The sequence below is a fragment of the Mus musculus genome, chromosome 8 (assembly GCF_000001635.26).
Source record: "Mus musculus strain C57BL/6J chromosome 8, GRCm38.p6 C57BL/6J".
In the NCBI taxonomy this organism is placed as follows: Eukaryota; Metazoa; Chordata; class Mammalia; order Rodentia; family Muridae; genus Mus; species Mus musculus.
The window spans coordinates 66,695,226-66,718,445 of NC_000074.6; the positions used below are offsets into that span (position 1 = coordinate 66,695,226).

Genomic DNA, 23,220 nt, shown 5'->3' on the forward strand with positions numbered 1-23,220 from the left:
GCTCAGTTGGCAATGCTTCCCTAGCACACACGAAGCCTTGGGTTCATTTCCCAGCCCCCCACACAAGCCAAGTGTGATAGTCTGGGGCTGTAATAACACTGCTCAGGATGCAGAGTCAGGGGAACCACAAATTCAAAAGTATCAAGTTTGAAGCCAGCCCGGGGTCCACAGACACTGTGTCAAAAGAGACTGGAAAAAGAAAACATCCTAAAATTTAGCACATATCTTCACAGGAATACGAGTTGTTTTGCTTATTGTAAACCTCTTGTAAGATTACATTAAAAGGGTTTTCAATCCCTCTACCTTATGCCCTGAAGATGGTCTTCAATAAATACTCATGCTAAAGTAATATAATTATGCCGTTGATGAGCATTTCCAAACTTTATACGATAAAGTTTGTCATAAAAATCTTTGGAGAGCAATAATCCTGGAAAGACTGAGTTGTGAAGTTAATGTCTCAGAAACCCAGCTTTATAAATGTGTCTTGAGGGGGTGTCTCATAGAAACTAAGGTAATAAAACCAACTGCAATTGGCCATATTAATGCAGACCTTTTAGAGAAACTTAACTAGTATTCTTGGAAACACTTAAGTACCCAAGTCCACATTATATTCACAAATTCAAAATAGTTCCTGGCATGAATGATGCCCCATGAAGACATAATCTTGGTAAAGAATTGAACCATTTCCCCTGTGGTTCTCATGACAGACTAAAAAAAAACTGCCTAAGACCAGTGTGACTTAGAGGGGCAGAGTAGACCAGTGAGTAGGAGAGTGTTCCTAAAGGAGGATGGGAGAGCACTGTAATCCCTGAATTCTTCCTATTTCCGTTCTCATGTGATTAGTTGTGTGACACTTTGCTTTTAAACCATTAGAGGGTTTTAACGTACATGCATATCTGCTGTCCTACAAACACTGTACATTTCAATCAGATCATAATCCTCTTCCAATCATAGAAAAATGTGCCCAGTTACGAATATGTTAGCTTTCCCACAAAACAAATCCCAGAGATCATATCAACTACATCTCTATGTATGAATCCAACCAAACTTTTATTGGTAAATAATTCTTATTCAAGCTAACCTTTAGAAAAGGAAAACAAATTTTTTCTTAATAGTACAAGTTTCATTGGATTTCATGTCATGGGATTTCATTGGGATTTCACTTTGAAGGCAAATGATCTTTGTTATTTTGTAATGAAATGTGTGCATCCTAGGCGACATCTGTAGATTCGGTACTTGTTAACAGTTTGAATTTAAACAAGTTGTAGTTCCTAGATAAGTAAATTCTGTGTGTATGCACCTGTGTGTGTGTGTTGTGTGTACATTACTCAGCCTTGACTTTTCAAAGTGCAATGAAACCATGTGAGTTATGAAATCAGTGAATCAATAATTAGCCGGAACCATCAAATATCAAGGACAAGATTTGCAAGGACCATGTCTTTTGAGCACACCCACAATGTTCCATACCGTAGCAGATAAATCACCGGGGAAATTGCATTGACTTTTTCTGACCAACAGGGAAATGCTGGGTTCATCGTGCCCCGGGCCCGGTTTCCTGCTCCCTTGAAAAAAGAACTAGTCACTGAGAACAAATCTGACTCAAATGCATTTTCTTAGTGAAGAGAAAAAAGGGTCAAAGGCTCTCAACTGAGATCCGCTACTTTGGCTTTTTTAAGGACTTCTTTTTTGTTCTCCTAGACTGGGGAAAATAACTTCTCGGTACTGGCGTGCGGAATATTTGAGCGTCACAAAAGCAGCGGCGGCGAACCCATTAACCGAGGCTTTGCGATGAAGTGCATCTTTCCCCCTTCCCGTAAATATGCTCTCCCCTCCATTCTTGACTTCAGCTTAAAGCTCGGACTCTCTCAGAGGAAAAGGACTTCGCCACAAGATGGCACTGACCTGCAGACAAAAGAAATAGCGGTGGCATTGACTTTTAAAACAGGCTTGTAAATGCGCCTTGCTTGAGTCAAGGACTAGTGGGGTGAGAGCTCCGTGCGTACGGGTCTGAAACATAGCTTAGGTTTAACTGCTTTTCTTTCCAGAATTCCTAGGCAACGCACCTCCGAGTTGTGCATCCGAGGTGTTGGGAGGAGGCTGTGGGGGAAACCTTGGGTGATCCTCGTGGGGTGCCATCACATGATCCTGGATGAGGTGGAGTTCGGCTTTAAGGGGGCGTCTCTTCCTATCTTCCTCAATCTTTAGGGTTTGAGCAGGAGAAATACCAACAGATCTTTTCTCCCTCCAGTGACACTCGTCCCGCTTCAACAGAGGTGAACAGACGCATTCTTTAAAAGGTAAGTTGCAAGTTAGTGTTTTTAAGGGACTTTTGAGAAATCTCTTATTGATGGGGTGAGGTATGAGAGGAAAGATGCGGGTGTCTGATCCAGTCCTGGGAATGGAGCGGGCGTGGAGTCAGCTTCTCGGTTTGACTCCCAGTCGGAGCAGGAGGTAGTATAATCTAGATTGTGGGACAGGTCTGGGGCATTATGGATGTGAGACCTCAAAGGGAAAGTGTACATCTCTCAGAGTTCGCGCATCCTGGCGTCTTGCACTTGGGGGTTCCAGAAGGAAATAAGTTTTCCTCTCCTCCTACTCTCCTAGAAGTCAGGGGAGGTGCCCCTGTTGGTCTTTCCTGAACCAAGATAGTCTTCCTCGTTTTTTTTTCTGTAGCAGGCTGGAGCCTCTGCCCAGTTAGAAATCCAGGAGTTTTCCCGGGTAACCAGAGAAGATACATTGGGCAGGGGTGGGGACGCCAGCTTTCTCAGATGCATTTGTCCTGCTTCCCACCACGTGAGAAAATGTGGGGTGCCCAGAGACACGGAGCCCAGAATGGGAGAGCCCCTGACCCACTCCCCTGTATACCCCTCTTTCAGGCTGTATAGTGCACCTTGCAAGACTTGTGCCTTGTCTTCTTGTTTAGTAGTTTTAACCACCCAACACCTCAGCTCCTTTTTAAAAGGCAATTAACTGTGTTGGTTAGCAGGTTAAGGATGAACTAAAAGCGGGAGGGGGGAGGGGGGATTTAGTGCTTAGTAGGATAATCTGCTGCTCCCCAGGTAGATTGCAGAGATGCTAATGTAGGAAGGACCCTTATTGGGCTTATGAGAAAGACGGACTGGCCTCCGATTCGAGCCTTGCATGTTCAATTGGGCTCCTTCATTTCTGCTCTGTTCTCTCATTCGGGTAGAGGCGCCCTGATAAATTAGTTGTCTTTCCCCTCCTCCGTTCTTCCCCATCTCCGTGTGTGTGTGTGTGTGTGTGTGTGTGTGTGTGTGTGTGTGTGTGTGTGTGTGTATGCTCGCGCGCGTGCAGGGAGGGGAGTTAAGAATGGGGGTAATCAGGGAGAGTCACATAGTTATACAATACAAAAAAGGGTAGTGAAAACAGAAGTTTTGATTGAATGTACCAAGTTTCCCTCTGGTTAACTCCTAGACTCTAGGACCTAGAGCATGAAAAGCCGGGAAAGGGGAGGAGAGGAGGGGGGGGGGGAGAGGAAATGGAGATGAGGTGTGTCTTCTACTTCCACTGTTCTTTTAATTGGAGTGCTCTGTGATTTGCACAGAAGAGAGGACTACTTCTGCAGAAAGCCCAATACTTTGCCCATCCAAGAGACAGAATGTTCTTCCTCGATACCATTTTCTAGGGTTTCCTTATAATTGTCAATAGGCAGCTAACTGTTGAACAAGCCCTTCCCCCATTCCCCAGAAGGAACAGGGAATTATGTAAGTCGTTTAGATAAGCTAGCAGTAACTTTGGCTGTGTATATCACGGCTTATCTTTTTTTCCCAAACAAATGAGGGAATTTGAAGAAAACCATGCACTCGCGCGCACACACACACACACACACACACACACACACACACAGAGCAGGTTATGCCCCAAGAGCTGTATTTTATGGTAGAAACAGCACTGTGAATATCGATCAGGAAGGGCCAGCATTCCAAGAAGGAAGAAGAGGAACTGCCCTGGAAGGGTGGAAGAGGGAATCAATTTGCCAACTGTTAATGTATGTAATGTCTTGGAAGGTCCATGGCAGCTGTACTGAAATTTGCTCTTTAATTCTTGTAATACTTACAATTGTAAGACATACATATCTGAGATATACGGAAGAGCAAACACCAGCTTGTTTTCTTTTACAGTGAGATGCAAACTCTTTCTGTAGAAAAGTACTGCTACTTTCCTGACCTTTATTCTTTCTCGGAGATTTACTAAGGTAAACAAAATGTAACTTGTATCTAACACGCAACTGTTTTCCATAACTGAAATGGCTATTGCTCCCATACTTAGCAAAATAAGGATACTCTGCATTTTCTGTATAGATAAGTGATAAGTTATTGCTCCACTGGTAAAATGAGGCCATTCAAGCCACATTAGATGATATTAAAGACAGGTATATTGGGAAGCTGTTTCCAGTTCACAGGCCCCAGGGAAAGAGGCCAGGGAAGTCACCATGAGAAGGAAGAGAGGGGAGAGGGGTGAGAGAAAGGAAAAGTGTGCACAAAGAGAGAGAAAGGGGCGTGGAGGCTAATAGAGACCAAAATGTCTGGATTGTATAGGGCAGAGCCTCTGAGGGAATGGCAGCCCAGCCCTTGGGTTGGAAAGCTCAGGTTTGGGGGCAGGGTATGCCAGGTAGGGACTAAAGGATGCTGGGAGAAGCTGGAGGCCAGGTCTGCTTTGGTATGTCAAATATGCACCTCGGCCCCTTGTCCTGGGGTCTGAAGCCAAGCAAGTAGACATAAGAGGGAAACACTTCTCATAGGACTTGTCTATCAAATGTGATTGGACAGGTATCAGAATATACTGTGTTGACTTAAACTCGTTCGTGAGAGATTGGTCTTTATAAAACCCATGAATTGAAATGACTTGTTTTCGTGAATTCCTATACTTGTCAAAACAGGCCCTAGATAAAATCTCTCTTTTCTTCTTCTCCACAGTGAAAGTGTTGCTCTATGTTCCATGTCCCTCTCCCTGAACGCAAAGCCTCCTAAAGAGTCTCCTTAGTTCACTTTGCCTTTTAAACTCTAAGCAAGCAGCAGGTAGACTAAAGGAGTCTTTTGCTTATTTGTTTACTTAGTGGTGGGGGACTGGCCTGCTCCATGCACAGTCCTCAGAGGCCCACTGGCAGGAGGCAGCCCCTTCTTTCCACCACGTGAGGAATGGGGAACAATCTCAAGTCATCAGGCTTGGCAGCAAATGCCTTTATACAAATATCAAAGTTAAAACATATAACCTCACATGTTTTACCAAAGGCTCCTCCCGTCCACGAGTTATAGGTGAAGACTGTCCCATTAGAACCCTGCACTGTCAGCTTCTTCTCACTCGGCCTTCCCAGTGAGTTCCTTCTAGTCTGCCTTCATTTCTCCTTTGTCTTCTTGGCACAGCAGCTGAGCTCCAGCCTTAGAAATGTTCTATTTGGTTTGGTTTGGTTTCCACCAGGGACGCCAGCCCCAGGAGCCTCCATGACTTCCTAACTCTGCACTCCTGGGTGTTTGCTGTTATCTGGGGTACTCAGCTGCCTTTGCTCGCCACCCAGGACTACGTTGCAATTCCCAATAATCCCAGTCCCCTTTCTTGGCTATCACACTGGGCCTTTTACTAATTTATTATTTTTTTTCTTTTCTTTCTCTGCCCATAAGACTAGAAACTTGGCGAAAAGGTCATTGCTCATTTTACTGAAACCACACCTGACAAGAAACAAGTATCAAGTAAACATGTGTTCCTTCAGAAAACAGTTCATTTTTAATATGCAAAATGCAGTGTTTTCCCCTAGGTGCCCGATCTAAAAGAATGACTACTATAATTGGCACTTGTTTTGCATTTAACCATAGACCGTACCATTAATTTTAACACAGACTTATACCAAACATGATTCCCATCGAGACCTATTATAGTGGTCAAGGTATTTTAATTCTAAATCTAATATTTTCAAGGTACCATGAAGCTTTCATAGTGCCTAACTTAAGGAAATGTACTGAAATCAATAGAGGCTGATAAGGCTGGAGATTAAAAGTGATTTGAATGAGGGGAAAGATTTGAATTGCTGTTAAGATATGACACCCCAAAACTAGGATATGGAATTAGGATTCGAAAGTATTTTAGGCAAGGATAGATGCGGAGTTTGTTTGTTTGTTTGTTTAGAACATAACGATCATGTTGCAGCTATTAAAGAGTTGAAGACATAGCCTGGAGTATCTCTAAGTTCCAGGATGAAGCATGGTAACTGAACAAACTTTCTGTTCCTCACAAGAATCCACATACAAGCACACACTCAGTGGAGCTCAGTGATCGGGCACCAAGAGAAGCCACAGGTAATAAGAATGCACTTTGCTATTTTGGTAGTGTTAGTTTGAATAACGAAAAACTTTGTAACTATTAGCCAGAAGAGAAAGTATGACACTAAGTTTGCCTGGCTTACTTAAGGAAGTTAGAGCTTTCCAAAACTGTAAAGCCACTACCCACTCCTTCTAGGTTTGCTTTCCCATCCTACACTCACCCTGGCTTTGAGATTCTTGAGGGTAAAACAATGTGCAATTATCCCAGAAGTCATTTCAGTTGAGAGGATAGAAGAGAGACTTGGATTCTAATAACATCCACACTTGAAGTATGTCCTAGTTAGGGTTTCTATTGCTGTGAGGAAACACCAAGTTGGGGGAGAAAGGGTTTATTTGGGTTACTCTTCCACACTACTGTTCATCATCAAAGGAAGTCGGGGCAGAAATGCAAACAGGCAGGAGCCTGCTTACTAGCTTGCTCCCCATGGCTTGCTCAGCCTGCTTTCTAATAGAACCCAGAAACACCACCCTAGTAGTGGCCCCACCCACAGTGGGCTGGGCCCTCCCCAGTAATCACTAATTAAGAAAATGCTCTACAGGCTTGAGCACAGCCCAATCCCATGGAGACATTTTCTCGATTGAAGTTCCCTACGTTCAGATGACTCTTTCGTGTTATGTTGACATAAAACTAGCCAGCACAAAGTCATTTCACCACTATGCTTTAATGCTATATAGTCTGATTATATGATGGTAACTCTTAGTTTGATCAGGCCAAATTGTGATTTCACAATAGAAAAAAACTCATATTCCAGAAAGCAAAATTGCCAAATAAAAGGCTTATTAGAAGTGTCATTTAAACAGCAAGTGCATTTCTGCACGTTAAGTTTCTCTTTTTCCTTTCAATAGAAGTAAATCCACACAATTTTCTTCATTGTTGTAAGATGGACAGACAAAATTCAGCTTATTAACATAGGCACAATAGCGAGTTAATTAGCATGAGAGATCCTGTCCTGTGGACTTCTTTAGCAAGGGGGAAGTAGAGAGCAGAGGTTTCTGTCTTCTTTCTTTCTCTAAAGCAGCTTCTGATATTATGTCTGTAATGTATGTTGTCAGTAAGAGGAGGTATGTTCACACTCCACATTGGAGTGAAAATTTAAGATTATAACTGAAATCACACCCTTGCATTGGACACTCACATAGCTGAGCGAGGAAAGAGGATATTTCCTTGGATAAAACATTAGAAATTCTTTGAAGTCTTCTTACCTGATCATCAAAATCAGTGTCCTAAAGTTAGAATCTCCCACACAACGCAAAACCTTCATGTGGCCCCTCATGCAGTGGCTGGCACTTCTGTGTATGAAACACTTGCTTCTGTGACAAGTAGTTTCTTCCATTTGATTCAGTTTTCACTCCTCATAGTGACATCATGTTTCTAAAATAATGTACAGTCTTTGGTCCCATTTCTAACTTTATTATACATGCCACTAAACTTGTCCATATACTCTAGACCACCTATTAAAACACGAGAAGTTAGGCCTACAGTCCGAAGCATGGTCTGCATCAAACATCACATGGTTCTTCAAAAGCCGTATCTCAGAAGGCCAAGTTTCTTGATGCTCCATTGTATAGGTTACCTCCTTGTGAAGATTTTTGTCAAATAGCATCTGTCTTTCAAGGCAGCCCAGTGTACGGTGAGCTACACACTACGGTGTGCTATCTGCACTTCCATTACACATTCTTCCATGTTGTTTTGCTTTGTTACATGTTTCCATCTGTACATTATGCTGTTCTCTGTACATGCACATTCTTGCCATGTCTGAGAGTCTGCTGTTGACACCATTTGTCTAACACTTGGGAGGCACGAGATTTACAAACACTTTACTGGTGTAAAAACCACTGAAAGTCAACATGTGAGCAAGTCCAGTTAAAAGCACTTCTGGAGAGCTGGGGGATGTAGCTGAGTTGGTGGCCTAGCATGCTTGAATCCCTGGATTCAGTCCTCAGCATTGCCATAAAATCAGATGTGCCTGTAATCCCATCACTCGTGAGGCAGAGACAGAACGAGCAAATGTCTAAGATCATCTTTGGCTACAAAGTGAGTTCAAGGCCAGAGAGATCATGTCTCAAAAACATTATAGCTGAACTTTAAATGTTTGAAATGGTTTGTACTGATTGTGGGAATTTTTAAAGGTTATAATTTTATAAAAGAATAAAATCTTACTATTATCTTCTCTGCCCCCCTCAATATACTTAGTAATGCAACTGGCCTCTTTTGTTGACAGAGTATTCAGTTCAAGGGAATGAAGAACTGAGAATTATCTTGGTGAATGGATTCAAATATATGGAATAAGAGTATGCTGAAGATTTGATCCGTTTTGAAGAACTATAACTGTCCATTTATCTAATCGGTAACAACAAAACATAAAAAAATGAACTCAACTCTGTTCTCCAAGGTTGAAAATCACTCAATTCACTATAATGCCTCAGAGAATTCTCCACTTCTGGCTTTTGAAAATGATGACTGCCACCTGCCCTTGGCTGTGATATTCACCTTGGCTCTCGCTTATGGGGCGGTGATTATTCTTGGCGTCTCTGGAAACCTGGCATTGATCATAATCATTCTGAAACAGAAGGAGATGAGAAATGTCACCAACATTCTGATCGTGAACCTCTCCTTCTCAGACTTGCTCGTTGCGGTCATGTGTCTCCCGTTCACTTTTGTATATACACTGATGGACCACTGGGTCTTCGGGGAGACCATGTGCAAACTGAATCCCTTTGTACAGTGTGTCTCCATCACAGTATCCATTTTCTCGCTGGTTCTCATCGCTGTGGAACGGCATCAGCTAATCATCAACCCAAGAGGGTGGAGACCAAACAATAGACATGCTTACATAGGCATTACTGTCATTTGGGTCCTTGCAGTGGCTTCTTCTCTGCCCTTTGTGATCTATCAAATTCTGACCGACGAGCCCTTCCAAAATGTGTCACTTGCGGCGTTCAAGGACAAGTATGTGTGCTTTGACAAATTCCCATCTGACTCTCACAGGCTGTCTTACACGACTCTCCTCCTGGTGCTGCAGTATTTCGGCCCACTCTGCTTTATATTCATATGCTACTTCAAGGTAAGAAAACCATTGGCCCCTCCCTCAACCGTCTCCCTTCTTACCTCCTTTGTACAGACTTCCCAGGAGGTGCATGTTGTACTTGAATTCACCCTTTCCTTCCTTCATAGATATACATTCGCTTGAAAAGGAGAAACAACATGATGGACAAGATCCGGGACAGTAAGTACAGGTCCAGTGAGACCAAGCGAATCAACATCATGCTGCTCTCCATTGTGGTCGCCTTCGCCGTCTGCTGGCTGCCCCTTACCATCTTCAACACTGTGTTCGACTGGAACCACCAGATCATTGCCACCTGCAACCACAATCTGCTGTTTCTGCTCTGTCACCTCACCGCCATGATCTCCACCTGCGTCAACCCCATCTTTTATGGATTCCTGAACAAAAATTTCCAGAGAGACTTGCAGTTCTTCTTCAACTTTTGTGACTTCCGGTCTCGAGACGATGACTACGAGACCATAGCCATGTCTACCATGCATACGGATGTGTCCAAGACGTCTCTGAAGCAGGCTAGCCCAGTCGCATTTAAAAAAATCAGTATGAATGACAATGAAAAAGTCTGAAGCTGCTCAGAGCATATGGTCCCAGGCCATATCTGTGGAAAAACAAGCACAGCCTGCCGCATGCTTTCTTTACCTATGCTCTGGGGGAACGGAATGAGGCGCGCTTGGAAAGCCCAGGACATCTGTGTTGGGTTTGACTGCTTTTGATGGTTGCCCTGATTACTTAGAAATCTAGATTACTTTGTAATCTATCTCTGGCAACAGTTTTGACTAGATGTCCTGTGTGTGTGTGTGTGTGTGTGTGTGTGTGTGTGTGTGTGTGTGTGTGTGTATGTGTGTGCGCGCGCGCGCGCGCGCACGTGCAAAAGAGAAAGAGAGAGAGAGAAGGAGAGAGACAGACAGACTGCCTGTCTGTCTGTCTGTCTGTCTTTCTTTATGTATGTGTTTGAATTATGCATATGACAAAGAGTTTTACATTGTGTTTGTTGGAGTGAATTTCTCTGAAGTAATGTCATGAGCTCATTTCAAAAGCAGTCACCACCTGATATTCTCAAGATACTGAATTTTCAAGATCAGATGAGATTTCCAAGACCCCGGACTACCTTCGTTCCCTGCTAGGCATCATCTTAGTCTGTCACAAGGGTGACAGTATACAAAAGTCACCTTTTAAAATGTGCCTGAGTCAAAAGAGTGTCTGAAGTCATTTGGCAGCATCTTTTCCTTTTCCTCTCTATTTCTGTAAGGACTCAATTTCTTATACTCCTAATTGAGTCTTGCCTAAGATAAAGATAAGTAAAGAACACCTTTTCAGCTGTGGATATCACCAGGAGTTAGGCCACCCACAAGAATGAAGTGGCAGCTGGGCGTGGTGGCACACACCTTTAATCCCAGCACTTGGGAGGCAGAGGCAGGTGGATTTCTGAGTTTGAGGCCAGCCTGGTCTACAAAGTGAGTTCCAGAACAGCCAGGGCTATACAGAGAAACCCTGTCTCGAAAGACCCCCCCCCCCAAAAAAAAAGAATGAAGTGGCAAAACAGGTCCCTGATTTTAAAATTTTTCTGACAACCAAAGCATTTTAGGGTAATTAGTTTAAAATGTAAACTAGTCTTGCTGCAGATAGGTAAATTGCATCCAAAGGACTTGATAATCGAAAGGTTTTGCATTGTTCATCAGAGTGCTGAGCTCTATCAAGCTTTCTGGCACAAGCATGCGACTCAGAGCATTTCTAACTCATACTGCACAGACGCGTAAGATGCGTTTTCTACACAGCCGTGCCTGCATAGTAACTAGTGTTTAACTCTCACCATTTATCCTTCACTGCAGAGGACACAGGGACAATGTCAATGTATCTACCCTTCAGCTAACAGATGTCTGTACCTAAAACTTTCACGCAGCCTAACTTGTATAAACTGTATACAAGTTCAAGTTCATCCTAACTTGTATAAACTGTATAATGTGTGGAGTTTTATAATCATATACTATTATATCATAGAGTACTGAGTAGCCCTGCCATATTGATATATTTACTTTCATGTATCTTGTAATCATGATTTAGACTCAGAAAAGATACTTTGAAGAACAAGACAGTTTCAATGTATTGTACAAAATGTTGCCTGTGTGTGATTTTAGAAGGGCAGACACTTCTGAATTAAAACTGAGCTTTTTCAGAGGAGTCTGTTCTGTGATTCTCTTGAGCTTCCTTTCTTCCTGTCTCAAGACTTGCCTTCCATGATATGATACCTCCACCATACCCATTACCAACTGGCTAGAGAGTTACTGTCTATTCTGTAACCACTGGGGGCTCGTACACTTTAATTTTCTAGATTTGAGAGCTTGTTAAGGCAGAGACTATGTAATAATGATGGACCCACCGTGTATTTCTCACAGCAACAAGTAATTAAAACATTATTTTACATGTATTCCAGGGGCTGAAGAGATGGCCCAGAAGATAAAAAAACAAAAAACAAAAAACAAAACAAAAACTTGCTGTACAAGCATGTTGCCTAGGGCCGGATCCCTAGTCCCATGTATGTAACTGCTGGGTGGGTGTCATCCTAGTGTTCCAGCGAGGAGGAAACCAAAAGTTCTTGAGGCAAGCTGCTTAGCTCGATTAACTGACTCAGCCTGTGCTGAGTTCAGTGAAGTGAAAAGCAACTGGGAAAGACTCACCATCACGCACAAACACATGGATATCCCTTCATCCAGTACAAAACTGCATCTATACACTCATGAACACACATACACAACACATGTATATGAACACCTAGATCTATATACCTATGGACATAAAATTTCTGAAACAAGTGAATGAATGAAGGCAAAATTTCTCCTTTCCACTGTGTCACCTGGAATTCACATCATGGTGTATTTTGGGATTCTCTTCCCACTGTCCCTCTTTAGCAAGTGAACATTTTCTCTTGTACTGCATTATTTCCACCCCTAAATGAAACAGTAATGACTTTTTAAATTGTAGGATCTTGTACCATCAGCTTTGTGGATGTTAGCATGAAATCACATAACAGCTAAGAACAACCTATAGTTGACCAGAGGGCGGGAGGGAGGCAATTCTAGAGCCAATTTTTAAGATTCATTGAAAAAGATGACCTTTAAAGATCTCGAACCTGGCATTCTTAATACTTGGCATTTTCCTGTTCCCTAGAACTAATTGGAAACTCCCTTTCTCAACATAGGTGCCCTAGATATCATACCTAGATATGGGCAGCGCTCTTAACACACAGCTATTTCTCCATTAGAGAACTTGCTAAGACCATCTCTAGGAACCTTAGACAGTTATATTAATAGACAACTGAACATCAAATTCTTCTGTTTCATCCAAAGATGTAGACGAACTAACAGTTCAGTCTAAGGCCAGGGCCCAGGTGCTAGAGCTGAGGTAGGAACAAATGACCACATTAAAGACAAACAGTGACATTTTACCAGAAACTATTAGAGTCACAGCACAATTAACAGAGCTTCTGTGAACTTCGAGGAATTGATCATCGCTAGAGTTTTTAGACCTCTAATGTGGAAAGCACTGGGTTAAATGTGGAAGTCCTGATTAACATTGTTGCCTCCCCACACAAAAGGAGAGCAAATCTTAAAAGTATAAGTGACAAAGAAATCTAAACCAAGCACAACTCACACAACTAAACTTATTACAAAGCTCTAATTGTAGTTCCATAAAATAACTTTGAAGGATTGAAGTATAGCTCTGTTGGTAAAGTGCTTGCCTGGCATGCATGAAGCCCTGGACTCAGTCTCTAGTACCTCATAAACTAGGTATGGTGGCACAGGCCAGTGATCACAACACTCAGGAGGTGAAGGTGAAGAAGTGGGGTGTCAGAGGTTCAAGGTCATTTTCAGCTTTATAGTGAGTTTGATGGCAGCCTTGTCTTCTTGAGATCTTTTCTTGAAAAAAAAATTACTTTTCTCATCTTCTTGAAGTTCACCTGATAATAACATCGATGATGCCAAAATTTTCAGAAAAGAATAGAATGAAAGAGAAGAGTGGAGAGGTGGCAATGGTAGCTCTATGTGTCTATTATCCCCTATGGAATTAGACAAGTCCACTTTAGAGTATCATTATATTATATACTTTTACTTCCTTTCTTTTCTATTGACTGGATATTCTCATCCCCTATTTTATCTCACATATTCCTAGTGAAGTTTGGCTACATATTATACTTTATTTCCAACTAGACACATTACAATGAAAATACATATCCTCTGTGGCATAAAAGAAGCACCCACTTATTGCTGGTGAGAATACAGACTCGTGCAACCACCAGGTAAATCAGTGTGGTGGTTTGAAGAAGATGGAAATTGATGAACTTCAAGATCAGCTCTACCCTTCTTGGACACTTCTTCCTACCACAGAGACACTTACTCTGCCATGTTCGATGCTGCTCTAGTCATAAAAACTAGAAATTGGAAATAAACATATAGTTTCCTCAACAGGTAAATTCATTTTTAAAATGTGCATTTACACAATAGGATATTGCTAGGCCATTTTAAAAAAGTGGCATCATGAAATTTGCAGAAAAATGAATATAGCTAGAAAAATCATCCTGAGTGAAGCAACCTATACCCAAGAAAGACAAATAATGGTATGTATTTGCTTATATGGGATATTAACTGGGAAGCCAATGATAAGCTACAATTCATAGAACCACAGAGGGCAGGTATAGAGTAAGGGACTAGAGGGAACAGAAAGCCCTCCTTAGAAAAGGGATATAGAAAAGTTAGAGATGGATGGAGGGGGTGGTTGTAGCAGAACAGAAGCATCACATAAGGTAGGGAGGAAGGTGAGGTGAGGGAGCGAATGCAGGGAGAGACAGCTAGAATTAAGGGCATTTGAGTGGCAGTATGGGCAACACCTAAAATAGTACAAGCTTCTTAAATAACATATATAAGGATGCTATCTAAATGAAATGGTCAAATAATGGAGGAGATGAGTGCAAACTGCCCATCTCTTGTCACCAAATGAAGCTTCCGTTACTGGGATAGTGTTATATCTAATTCAGTTGTTGGCTGAAGGGGTACCATGGGAATCCCCAACACCTTGTCCTTATTCTCTTATTGTTACTCTCTTATTCCTGCTTTCTGCTTGCTTCTCTTTTGCCCTCTTATTCCCCTCTCTCCCCATATCCTTTCCCACTCTCTCCACATGGCTATGGCCAGCCTCTACTTCTTTACTCTCTCCCTCTTTCTATGCCTTTCTCTGCCTTTACTACCCTCTTAGGTCCCCTTCCTGACATGACAATAAACACCTTAAAACCAAAAAGGAAGAAGAAAAAAAGAGTTGCCATTGTCATGGTGTCTGTTCACAGCAGTAACACCCTAACCAAGACACCTGCCATCCCAGTTTTGAATCCATACAAACCCCTATCAACAAAAAATGTCTTCTCTATCACTATTATCATTACCTCTCTTGTAGTTCTCCCCTTCTTCATCTTCTTTGTCTTTCTCCTCTTTTTCTCCATCCTTCTTTTCCTTTTTTGTGGTAATGGTGATTGAACCCAAAGCCTCATTCATACTATGCAAACACTTTACCTGTGAGCTCTATCCCTAGTCCTCTTGTGAACAAAAATTTGGAGACAAAATTTTTATTGAGTTACTTTAGGCTGGATTTCAAGTTATAAACCAGAGTAGGCTGGCCTTGAACTTGTAATCTTCCTGCCCCAGCCTCCCAGATAGCTAGGATTGCAGGCTTGTGTCACCAGGCTCAGCTCTTCGACAACCTTGAGTGGTCCCAGAAACATTTTTAAAAGGAAATATCTTTCACAGCTCACGTTCAGTAATGGAGGCAAACTCTTCGCCGTGGCCATTTAGGTGTAGATACAGAATTGAGACATGCATCTGGTCCACACAAGGATGTTACTATAAATGTTGGTCCATTTCCGCTGTTCTCTCATTTTCTCAGATCTCACTTCCTACTTTCCTAGGCAGAGCTTTAGTAATCTTCTGAGAACATTTTCCTGGTGTGCCTCTGGATATTTGAAACTTAATTAGTATTAATCTTCTTCTTCTTTGTGATGTTGGGGATGGGAGAGAATATTATCCCACAAAGTCCTGTATTCTAGCCCAAAGTCTTGAGACTTTACATCTTTGAGTACAGAACAGCAATTGATGCCCAATAGATTCTAGAATCTTGAATCTTACCTAGGAGGGAAAGGAAAAAGGTTATCAGTTAAAACTGGTGACTAAGGATGAATAGTATTTAACTCAAGACAAAAAAAAAAAATCAAACCAACAACTATAGAACCCTGAAACTGTATCTGATTAAATCTTACACCTGGGTTGTCAACCAGCACCCTTATAATATTGTCTACATTTCATTTTTTTAATTAAAAAAATTAATTTATGTGTATGACTCTTTTGTCTACATGTCTGCACACCACGTGTGTGCAGTACCTGAAGAGGCCAGAAGGGGGTGACAGAATCCCCTGGAACTAATGTTACAGAGGATTGTGAACTGTCATTTGGGTGCTGGGAATCAAATTCAAGTACTCTGGAAGAGTAGCCAGTAAGACATGATTCTAGCTTTATTGTCCATGTTTTCTAATGTAAAAGTAAACAAACAAATAAATAAATAAAATAATTATGTGCTATTACAGGTCTGTGTTGTCAATATAATTTTGTAGAAGTTGAGGTCTGGTTCTTCCTCTCAGCCCCATGCTCTCAGAAATAAGATTCAGACTCAAAATATATTTACAAATTCCTTGGCCATATTGCTAGGACTAGATCATAACTAAAATAACCTAATTATTTTAACCTACATTCTGCCACATGTCTGGTCACCATGCCTCCGTCTCCTCCACCTCCCTGGGTGGATCCTCCCACACGGCTGGTTACTGTGCTCAGGTACCATGCCTCTGTCTCCTCACACCTCCCTGGATCTTCTCACTCTTGGCTCTCTCCCAGAATTCTTTCTGCCTCCTGGGTGTTCCACCTCCTATTTCCTGCCTAAGCAACAGGCAAAAGGCTTTTTAATTGACAGGTGTGCATATCCATACAGTACACAAGATATTGACTCTACATAATGTCTCAAGTCCTATTTGCTTTGTAATTAGCTATGAAAATTAGGAAGAATTTAGATTTCTGGATATTTTTATTATTTTATTATTGGAAATAATTAATATACTATGATATTTTCTTTTTTTTCTCCTTGAAATAGTATAATTCAGAGACATTTAGTTTGTTCAGACTGTCTTACACTGGTCTCTGTCTAGTTCTAGCACATTTTCATCATCCTGAAAAGAAACCTGGAACTACTCAGCATGATTGCAAAGATGTCAATTTGTCCCAAGAAGGAAAGAAACTGGACGAACTGAGAAATTAACAACTCTTCTTTACTTCAGCTATCCACATGCTTCCCATGGGAGAGATAACCAACTCAGAAACTCAGCAGGTCAAAGAAAGGTAGACAGAAAGGATGGGAGAGCCAGAGAACAGTGGTACTGTGTTCTGCATCAACCCTGCCAGGCACAGTGGGATCCTTACTATTGTGACTTGTACCTGCAGAAGGTGGACCACATTTCCACAATGACGTCAGGAAAAAAATCCCTTTATGACAGGAGCCAGGAAAACGAGGCAGCTGTAAACAGAATGCTAAACCGACCTGTTCATTATAAGGCCCAATTTCAAAAGAAATAGTTAACGCAGAAAATCTAATTGCAGCTCAAGTATTAAAGACTGATGAACACTCAGTCATAAATGAAACATTGTACCCACCACCATGTCAAGACATGGGGATATCACAGAAGAAAGGACAGGAAGAGTTTAAGAGCTAGGAGACAAGAGTGTCGGGGAACTCAGATGACACTGCCATTATAACCACAAACACAACAGTGGCTTCTATGCCCTCTTCCCATCCTGTTCCTGCTCCTGCTCCTCCCCATTCTCTTCCCTCTTCTTTGTCATCTTTTTTCTTTTTGTAGTCATGGAGACGGACCTAGAGCTTCATATATGCTAAGCACAATATGCAAGATTGGGTCTTCCAACCTTCCTCCATGGGTATAGATGCTGATGAGAACCCATTCTTTCTGGAAAGCTAGTGATTGTTAATGAAGGAAAGTTTGTTGTTTTCTCTAAAGATGTAGTTACCAGAAAAGTATGTGGGATGAAGTGATTCAGAGGAACAGAAGAGGGATAGCAGAGGGTAATGGGGTAAATAGAATCACAATGCATGTAACTGTCAAAAAGAAAACTATTTACCAAAGTGAAAATCATGAGACAAGGAGTGTTGCCTCTTCTCACCATCCTGTTCCACTTGAGAGGACAGCTAGAGAAGCACTTGTGAACTTCACTGTCCAATCAAATTTGGGGACTAAATAAAGAATGTCTCCACACACCTCACCCATCACTAGCGCCATCCAAGATTCATTTATAGCACATTCCTCCACAAAGTGCCTCATATGTAGCTATCAAGGACAAAGGACAAGAAACTCCAAGTGAACACTGTAGTTTGAAGGGTCAGAAGGAACCTCAGGTAGGTAAGGGATGCTGGAATTATCATACCAGGGTGTGAAGCAGCCTAAGAGCTCTACCTGATGGAGTAAGCCATATGCTGTACCTGTTGAGAATGCAAACAGAAAAGTACATCAACAAAAGCTGTCGAGAGTAAAGTCACTGTCAAATCAAAGAGCAGCTACTTCTCTGGGATCTCCACTAGGACAAATGTGAATGGGTGAACAAGTGCTAAGCTTGATAATCTGTCAATGAGAACATTACAACAGAAAATGGAGTGATAGCTAAGAAATGTGAGACAGTTGGAAAAGATATTGTGAAGGTAGGATGAGAAATCCAAGAGATAAGAAAAGCACACTGCTGCCAGGAATGATAGCTCCTGAATCCCATGTACATATTGAAAACAGCAGTGCAATGTACGGATTCGTTGTATTTTCTTCATTCATTCATATGTCGCTGGACAACTGGGCTGTTCCCACTTCCAGAGGAACTCTTTTAAATATCCATGTATGTTTTCATGTGAATGTACACTCTCCAACCTTTAGTGTGTAAACCTAAAAGTGGAATTTCGGGGGCTGGTGAGATGGCTCAGTGGGTAAGAGCACCCGACTGCTCTTCCGAAGGTCCAAAGTTCAAATCCCAGCAACCACATGGTGGCTCACAACCACCCGTAATGAGATCTGATGCCCTCTTCTGGAGTGTCTGAAGACAGCTACAGTGTACTTACATATAATAAATAAATAAATCTAAAAAAAAAAAAAAAAAAAAAAAAAAGTGGAATTTCCTGGTCATCGGTTAACTCCATGTTTAATTCTGCAAGAATCTGCCCAGTGGCTTCCCAAGGATCCTTTATTCCACATTCCTACCAGCAGTGAATGGGTGTTCCAGGTTCTTAATTGTTCGTCCCTTAGATGGTACTCACTCTAGGAGATGTGATGGAGAACCTCACTGTAACTTTGGTGGACCTTTTTCTGTGACTATGTCGTTGTATAGCTTTAGAAGCTTCATTGGGACCTTTATATCATTCAGAAGAAGTGTCTATTCAAATCCTTTGCCCATCTTTAAGACAGGTAATTTCTCTTTAATTTTTAGATGAAGAAATTCCTTAGATAGTCTGGGTAGTAGTTTCTTATTAGATATATTCTCTCCAAATTTTTCTCTCATTCTGTGGGTGGTCTCTTGTAATTTATTTTTAAAAAATGTCCTTCTAGGAGAAAAGGACACAAGAGAGAGGCATTTGAATTATGCAAATTTAACTTAATTTTTATAGCGGTTTCTACAGAGGAGAAGGCAGGCAGCAAAAGAAAAAATGTGAGCAACTCCAGTGCTCCTCAAGCTTGACACATATTTACTTTCTCTGGTTCTCAAAATTGTCTGCAAAGTTCCATTTTTAAATCTTTATTGCAGACTTGTAAGTGGAGGCTTCACCAACTGTAAACTCACTGAGTTCGAAAAGTATAAAATAAAGATCGGGTTGACTATATCTGGTTATGAGGCTTCCTAGTTCTAATCTATTAAATTTCCTCCCTCATTTTCTAAACATTCCTAAACCTGGTCAGGATAAAATTATTTCAATGAGCACTAGTTGTCTTTAATGAGAGAATCCTGTGCTACGCTTCACCTTCCCAGAAGAGCCATTGTGCCATGATTCATATGCATCCGTCTGTTTGGCATTCAGCGTCCCCTAGAGATAACATAACACAGCCACACACTTGTGTTCCTAGTAGACTTTGCATTTGCATTTTTACATTCCTATGAGATGCAAAAGAGAAGTATTTGTTGATGAAAATTGTCTCTTGGGAACATTGTGATAAATATGCATTTGGATCAAGGATTCTCAGGATGCAACGTTTGTACTGCTGTACCATCTTATGATATTCAAAGATGAGATAAAATGCAAATTTAGGTCTGCACAACTATACAAGTCCAAAACTGTCTCTACTATGCCTAAATTCGAGTGTGAAACTGAGTACTATTCTATAGTTTAATAATTTTGTCTTTTTCATGTAATCAAAACTACTAGTGGGCAATGATTGAGGACAGTTGTGTTAAATACTGCTCAATGTGGGGATCATGTTTATCTCTAAGCAGTCAATATATTGGGCTGATAGATGGCAGAAGCATGCACACACATGGCACAAGTAAAAGTTCAAAGTCACATCCCATTGAATTTGAACACTATCAGCACCATTTACTGTAAAACATGTTACATGTATCTTTTGCAAGTCTGTAGGTCAGAGCCCAGATTTTAGATATTAGTTTTTCTTTCCACCATGTGGGTTCTGGAAATCTAGGTCAGGTCATACAGGCAGGCATGGTGCTGGAGAAGGAACAAGAGTTCTACATTTTGATCCAAAGGCATTAAGGAGGAGACTGTGAGACTAGCTGTAGCTTGAGCATATAGAAGACTTCAAAGTCTGTCCCCCACACTTCCTGGCAATTACCCTCACCTACTGAGCCATCCTGCCAGCACCCAGGATTGTTATGAGCATAACATTTTAATATTTAGCTTCTAAAATTACATGAATATACTTTACAGAATTCTTTTCAGCACCAAAACATATTTAGGTTGTGTAGACAAACAAAACTGTCTATACCAATGAAATATTTGCTCTCAAGGATTAGTTGTGGCCAGAAAGAAAGGACAGGGGGTCCTGACTATGCACTAGTGTGTCTAGGCCTTGGCACCTTTATTTGCAAAATGAGGAAATTATATGAAGTGATGTCTAAGATCAATATTAGCTTTACAATGCCAGGAGTGAGCTACCAGAAAGGAGAGACCGGCCCAAGAACTGTGTGTAGGTGAATATTCTACCTACGAGTCTTGGAAATGAAGAGTGATCTAGTTGAGGCAAGACAGAACCCTGTGCTGTCTGCAAGGGTGGGTGTTGAAGTGGGAATGTGGCAAACAGAAGCAAGCTTGGCTGGAGGAGCTGAGGCAGGTGAGGCAGGTGACACTGCTGTGTGGAGCAGCTCCTTCGGAAAACAAACTTAATTTTCAAAATGTACAGTGAGCTTCAAGTACATAAGACATTTTGCAATTTGAAAACAGAATGAGACATTCAAAATGTATATAGACATGTTGAAGCAGGGAATGAAAATTGGTCAAAACAACAGAATTGATGTGCAAGGTAAAATTCAGATTTAAGGAGGGCCATAAAAATCAGCTCACAGAGGCCAGGGGACTGAGATGAAATGGAAAGAAACATAATAATTAAAGAAGGGGGGAAACATTAAGAAAAGAAGTAAAAAGTAAAAATGAAATAGTAAATATTACAAAGAAAATTTAACCTGTCTTTCCTTTAAAATATTTAAAATTAAATACTTAATTAGATGCTATTAATGCAAATGACAACACGCAAAATAACAGTGGTGTCTTAAGAGTTTTACTGCTGTGGAGAGACACTGTGACCAAGGCAACTCCTACAAAACATTTACCTGGGGCTGGTTTACATTTCAGAGGTTCAGTCTATTATCATCATGGTGGGGAGCATGGCAGCATGCAGGCAGACAACGTGCTAGAGGAGGAGTTGAGAGTTCTACATCTTGACCAGAAGTAAGCAATGGGAAACTGTAAGACATAGCTTGATCATCTGTAAAACCTCAAAGCCTACACCACAATAACACGCTTCCTCCAATAATGCACACCTACTCCAACACATCCTGATCGTGCTATTTCCTATGGACAAGCATTCAAACACAGGAGTCTATGGGAGCCATCTCTATTCCAATCACCACAAGTGGTAAAACAACCTCATTCAGGTTAGAGGAAAGAGGCTGTGAAGAAAGAAACCCTTAGTTCATCAAAAAAATGACAATCAAGTTTCCTCATAAAGAGTCTTGGTAGCCACCAGGAGAGAAGTCAGCACAACACAAGACAGAAAGCACACAGTGTGATTGTTTCACAGTTGAGACACCACAGTTCAATGAAATTATGTAACATCCTCAAAGTTGGGTTAGAAATCTGTGAGGCAGAAGTGGGGTTCTACCTCTTATCTGGTAACTCACGAGCTCATCTCCTTAATCCCTGAACTATTGTGATCATAAAAAGGGAAAAAGCTATAGAAATATGCTCTGGCAGAGTGTGGGGCAAGGGGGTGCCTCGGTGGTCCCGTGCCAAGGCATTCCTTCCCCCTGAGAGACCAGCCACACACTGGTATAGTATAGAATAGAGTTTATTTAGGGTATGGGGAGGGAATTTAAGAGAGTAGTAGAGGTAGAGAAAGGCAGAGAGAAAAAGAGAGCAGAGAAGTGGGGGCCAACCATGGCCACGTGGAGAGAGGGGTGAAGAGAAGGGAGCAAGGGGGGAAAGGCAAGAGAGAGGCAGGAGCATAAGAGAGAGAGGAGGGGCCAAGCAGCCCCTTTTATACTGAGCCAAGCCTACCTGTCTGCTGCCAGGAACTGTGAGGGTGGAGTTTAGACAGAATACCAACATGAACTATTGCCATACCCATGAATGCAAAACCGACAGCAGTTTTAGAAAGTGCACAAATGGCTGTAAGCTTGAGCCCATCTGAACAATCATTTAATTAATGTATTAAAAACTGATCTAATGTTATTGTACTTAGACTGTATGTTATGCTAGATATAAAAACAACATAATTTTGTCACTAAAAATCCACAAGCCTTCTAGGATATGTTGTTTCTCATTGAGATGTTTCTATTTTTAACTGTAATTCTTCATTTAGTCTTTAATAATTTCACATATGTATACAATGTATTATGATCCTGTCTACCCCCATTTCTTCATAGAGCAATATGTTTGAATATAATTAATGTATTAATACTTGAAGTATCATTTCCTTAAAAAAACAATATTTATGTTAGATGGTAAATAGCCATAATAGCATTCTAAATATTTCAACTTTTACTAGTCTTCACATGTCAGTCCAGTGAACAACAGCAACAGCAACCATCGCCACCAGCAATAACAACAACCCCCAACCAACCCAGGATAATAATAAAATCTGAAAACATATTATAAGGTAGCATGCACCTCAGAGTCTTTACTGAAATGTTTTCTCCGTTGAACAAATCATAGTCTTGGTACTTTAAAAAAAATGATAAAAGAAACTTCAATTGTTTCCTAGTTTCCACTTTTAACTTATACCTTCGAAGGCATTCTAGGTCTTTCTCGTGCGGTAGTTTGGACATAATGTTCCCTTTGCAGATAGCTTTGCTGGTCCCTCCAGCAGTTTAACAGCACTCTTGGCTGGAGCTTAGGTGGGGGGGGAAGTTGAGAACTCCTGTCCAGTCTTTATGAAGCAGAACATGCTCTTCCCACCATCAGTTTATCAGAACAGCTGAAGGCTGGGGTTCGGCAAAACGTAATGTAAGTTCACGGTCATC

The 23,220-nt window shown here is 41.3% G+C and overlaps 1 protein-coding gene across 5 annotated transcripts; it reads left to right on the forward strand.

The window, feature by feature from the left end:
• The first annotated feature begins 1,923 nt into the window (after positions 1–1,923).
• Positions 1,924–11,575, forward strand: Npy1r (neuropeptide Y receptor Y1). Of its 5 annotated transcripts, none has more exons than XM_006509594.4 (5): positions 1,924–2,297; positions 4,143–4,216; positions 6,142–6,311; positions 8,558–9,400; positions 9,511–11,575. In XM_006509594.4, the coding sequence occupies exons 4-5, from the start codon at positions 8,705–8,707 to the stop codon at positions 9,961–9,963; spliced, it is 1,149 nt and encodes a 382-aa protein (XP_006509657.1). In that variant the 5' UTR covers positions 1,924–2,297; positions 4,143–4,216; positions 6,142–6,311; positions 8,558–8,704; the 3' UTR covers positions 9,964–11,575. The 5 variants fall into 5 exon arrangements, with proteins under 5 accessions (XP_006509657.1, XP_006509658.1, NP_001345884.1 ...); XM_006509595.4 differs by having other exon boundaries at positions 6,163–6,311; NM_001358955.1 differs by lacking the exon at positions 6,142–6,311 and having other exon boundaries at positions 2,197–2,297; positions 9,511–11,573.
• The last annotated feature ends 11,645 nt before the right edge of the window (positions 11,576–23,220 follow it).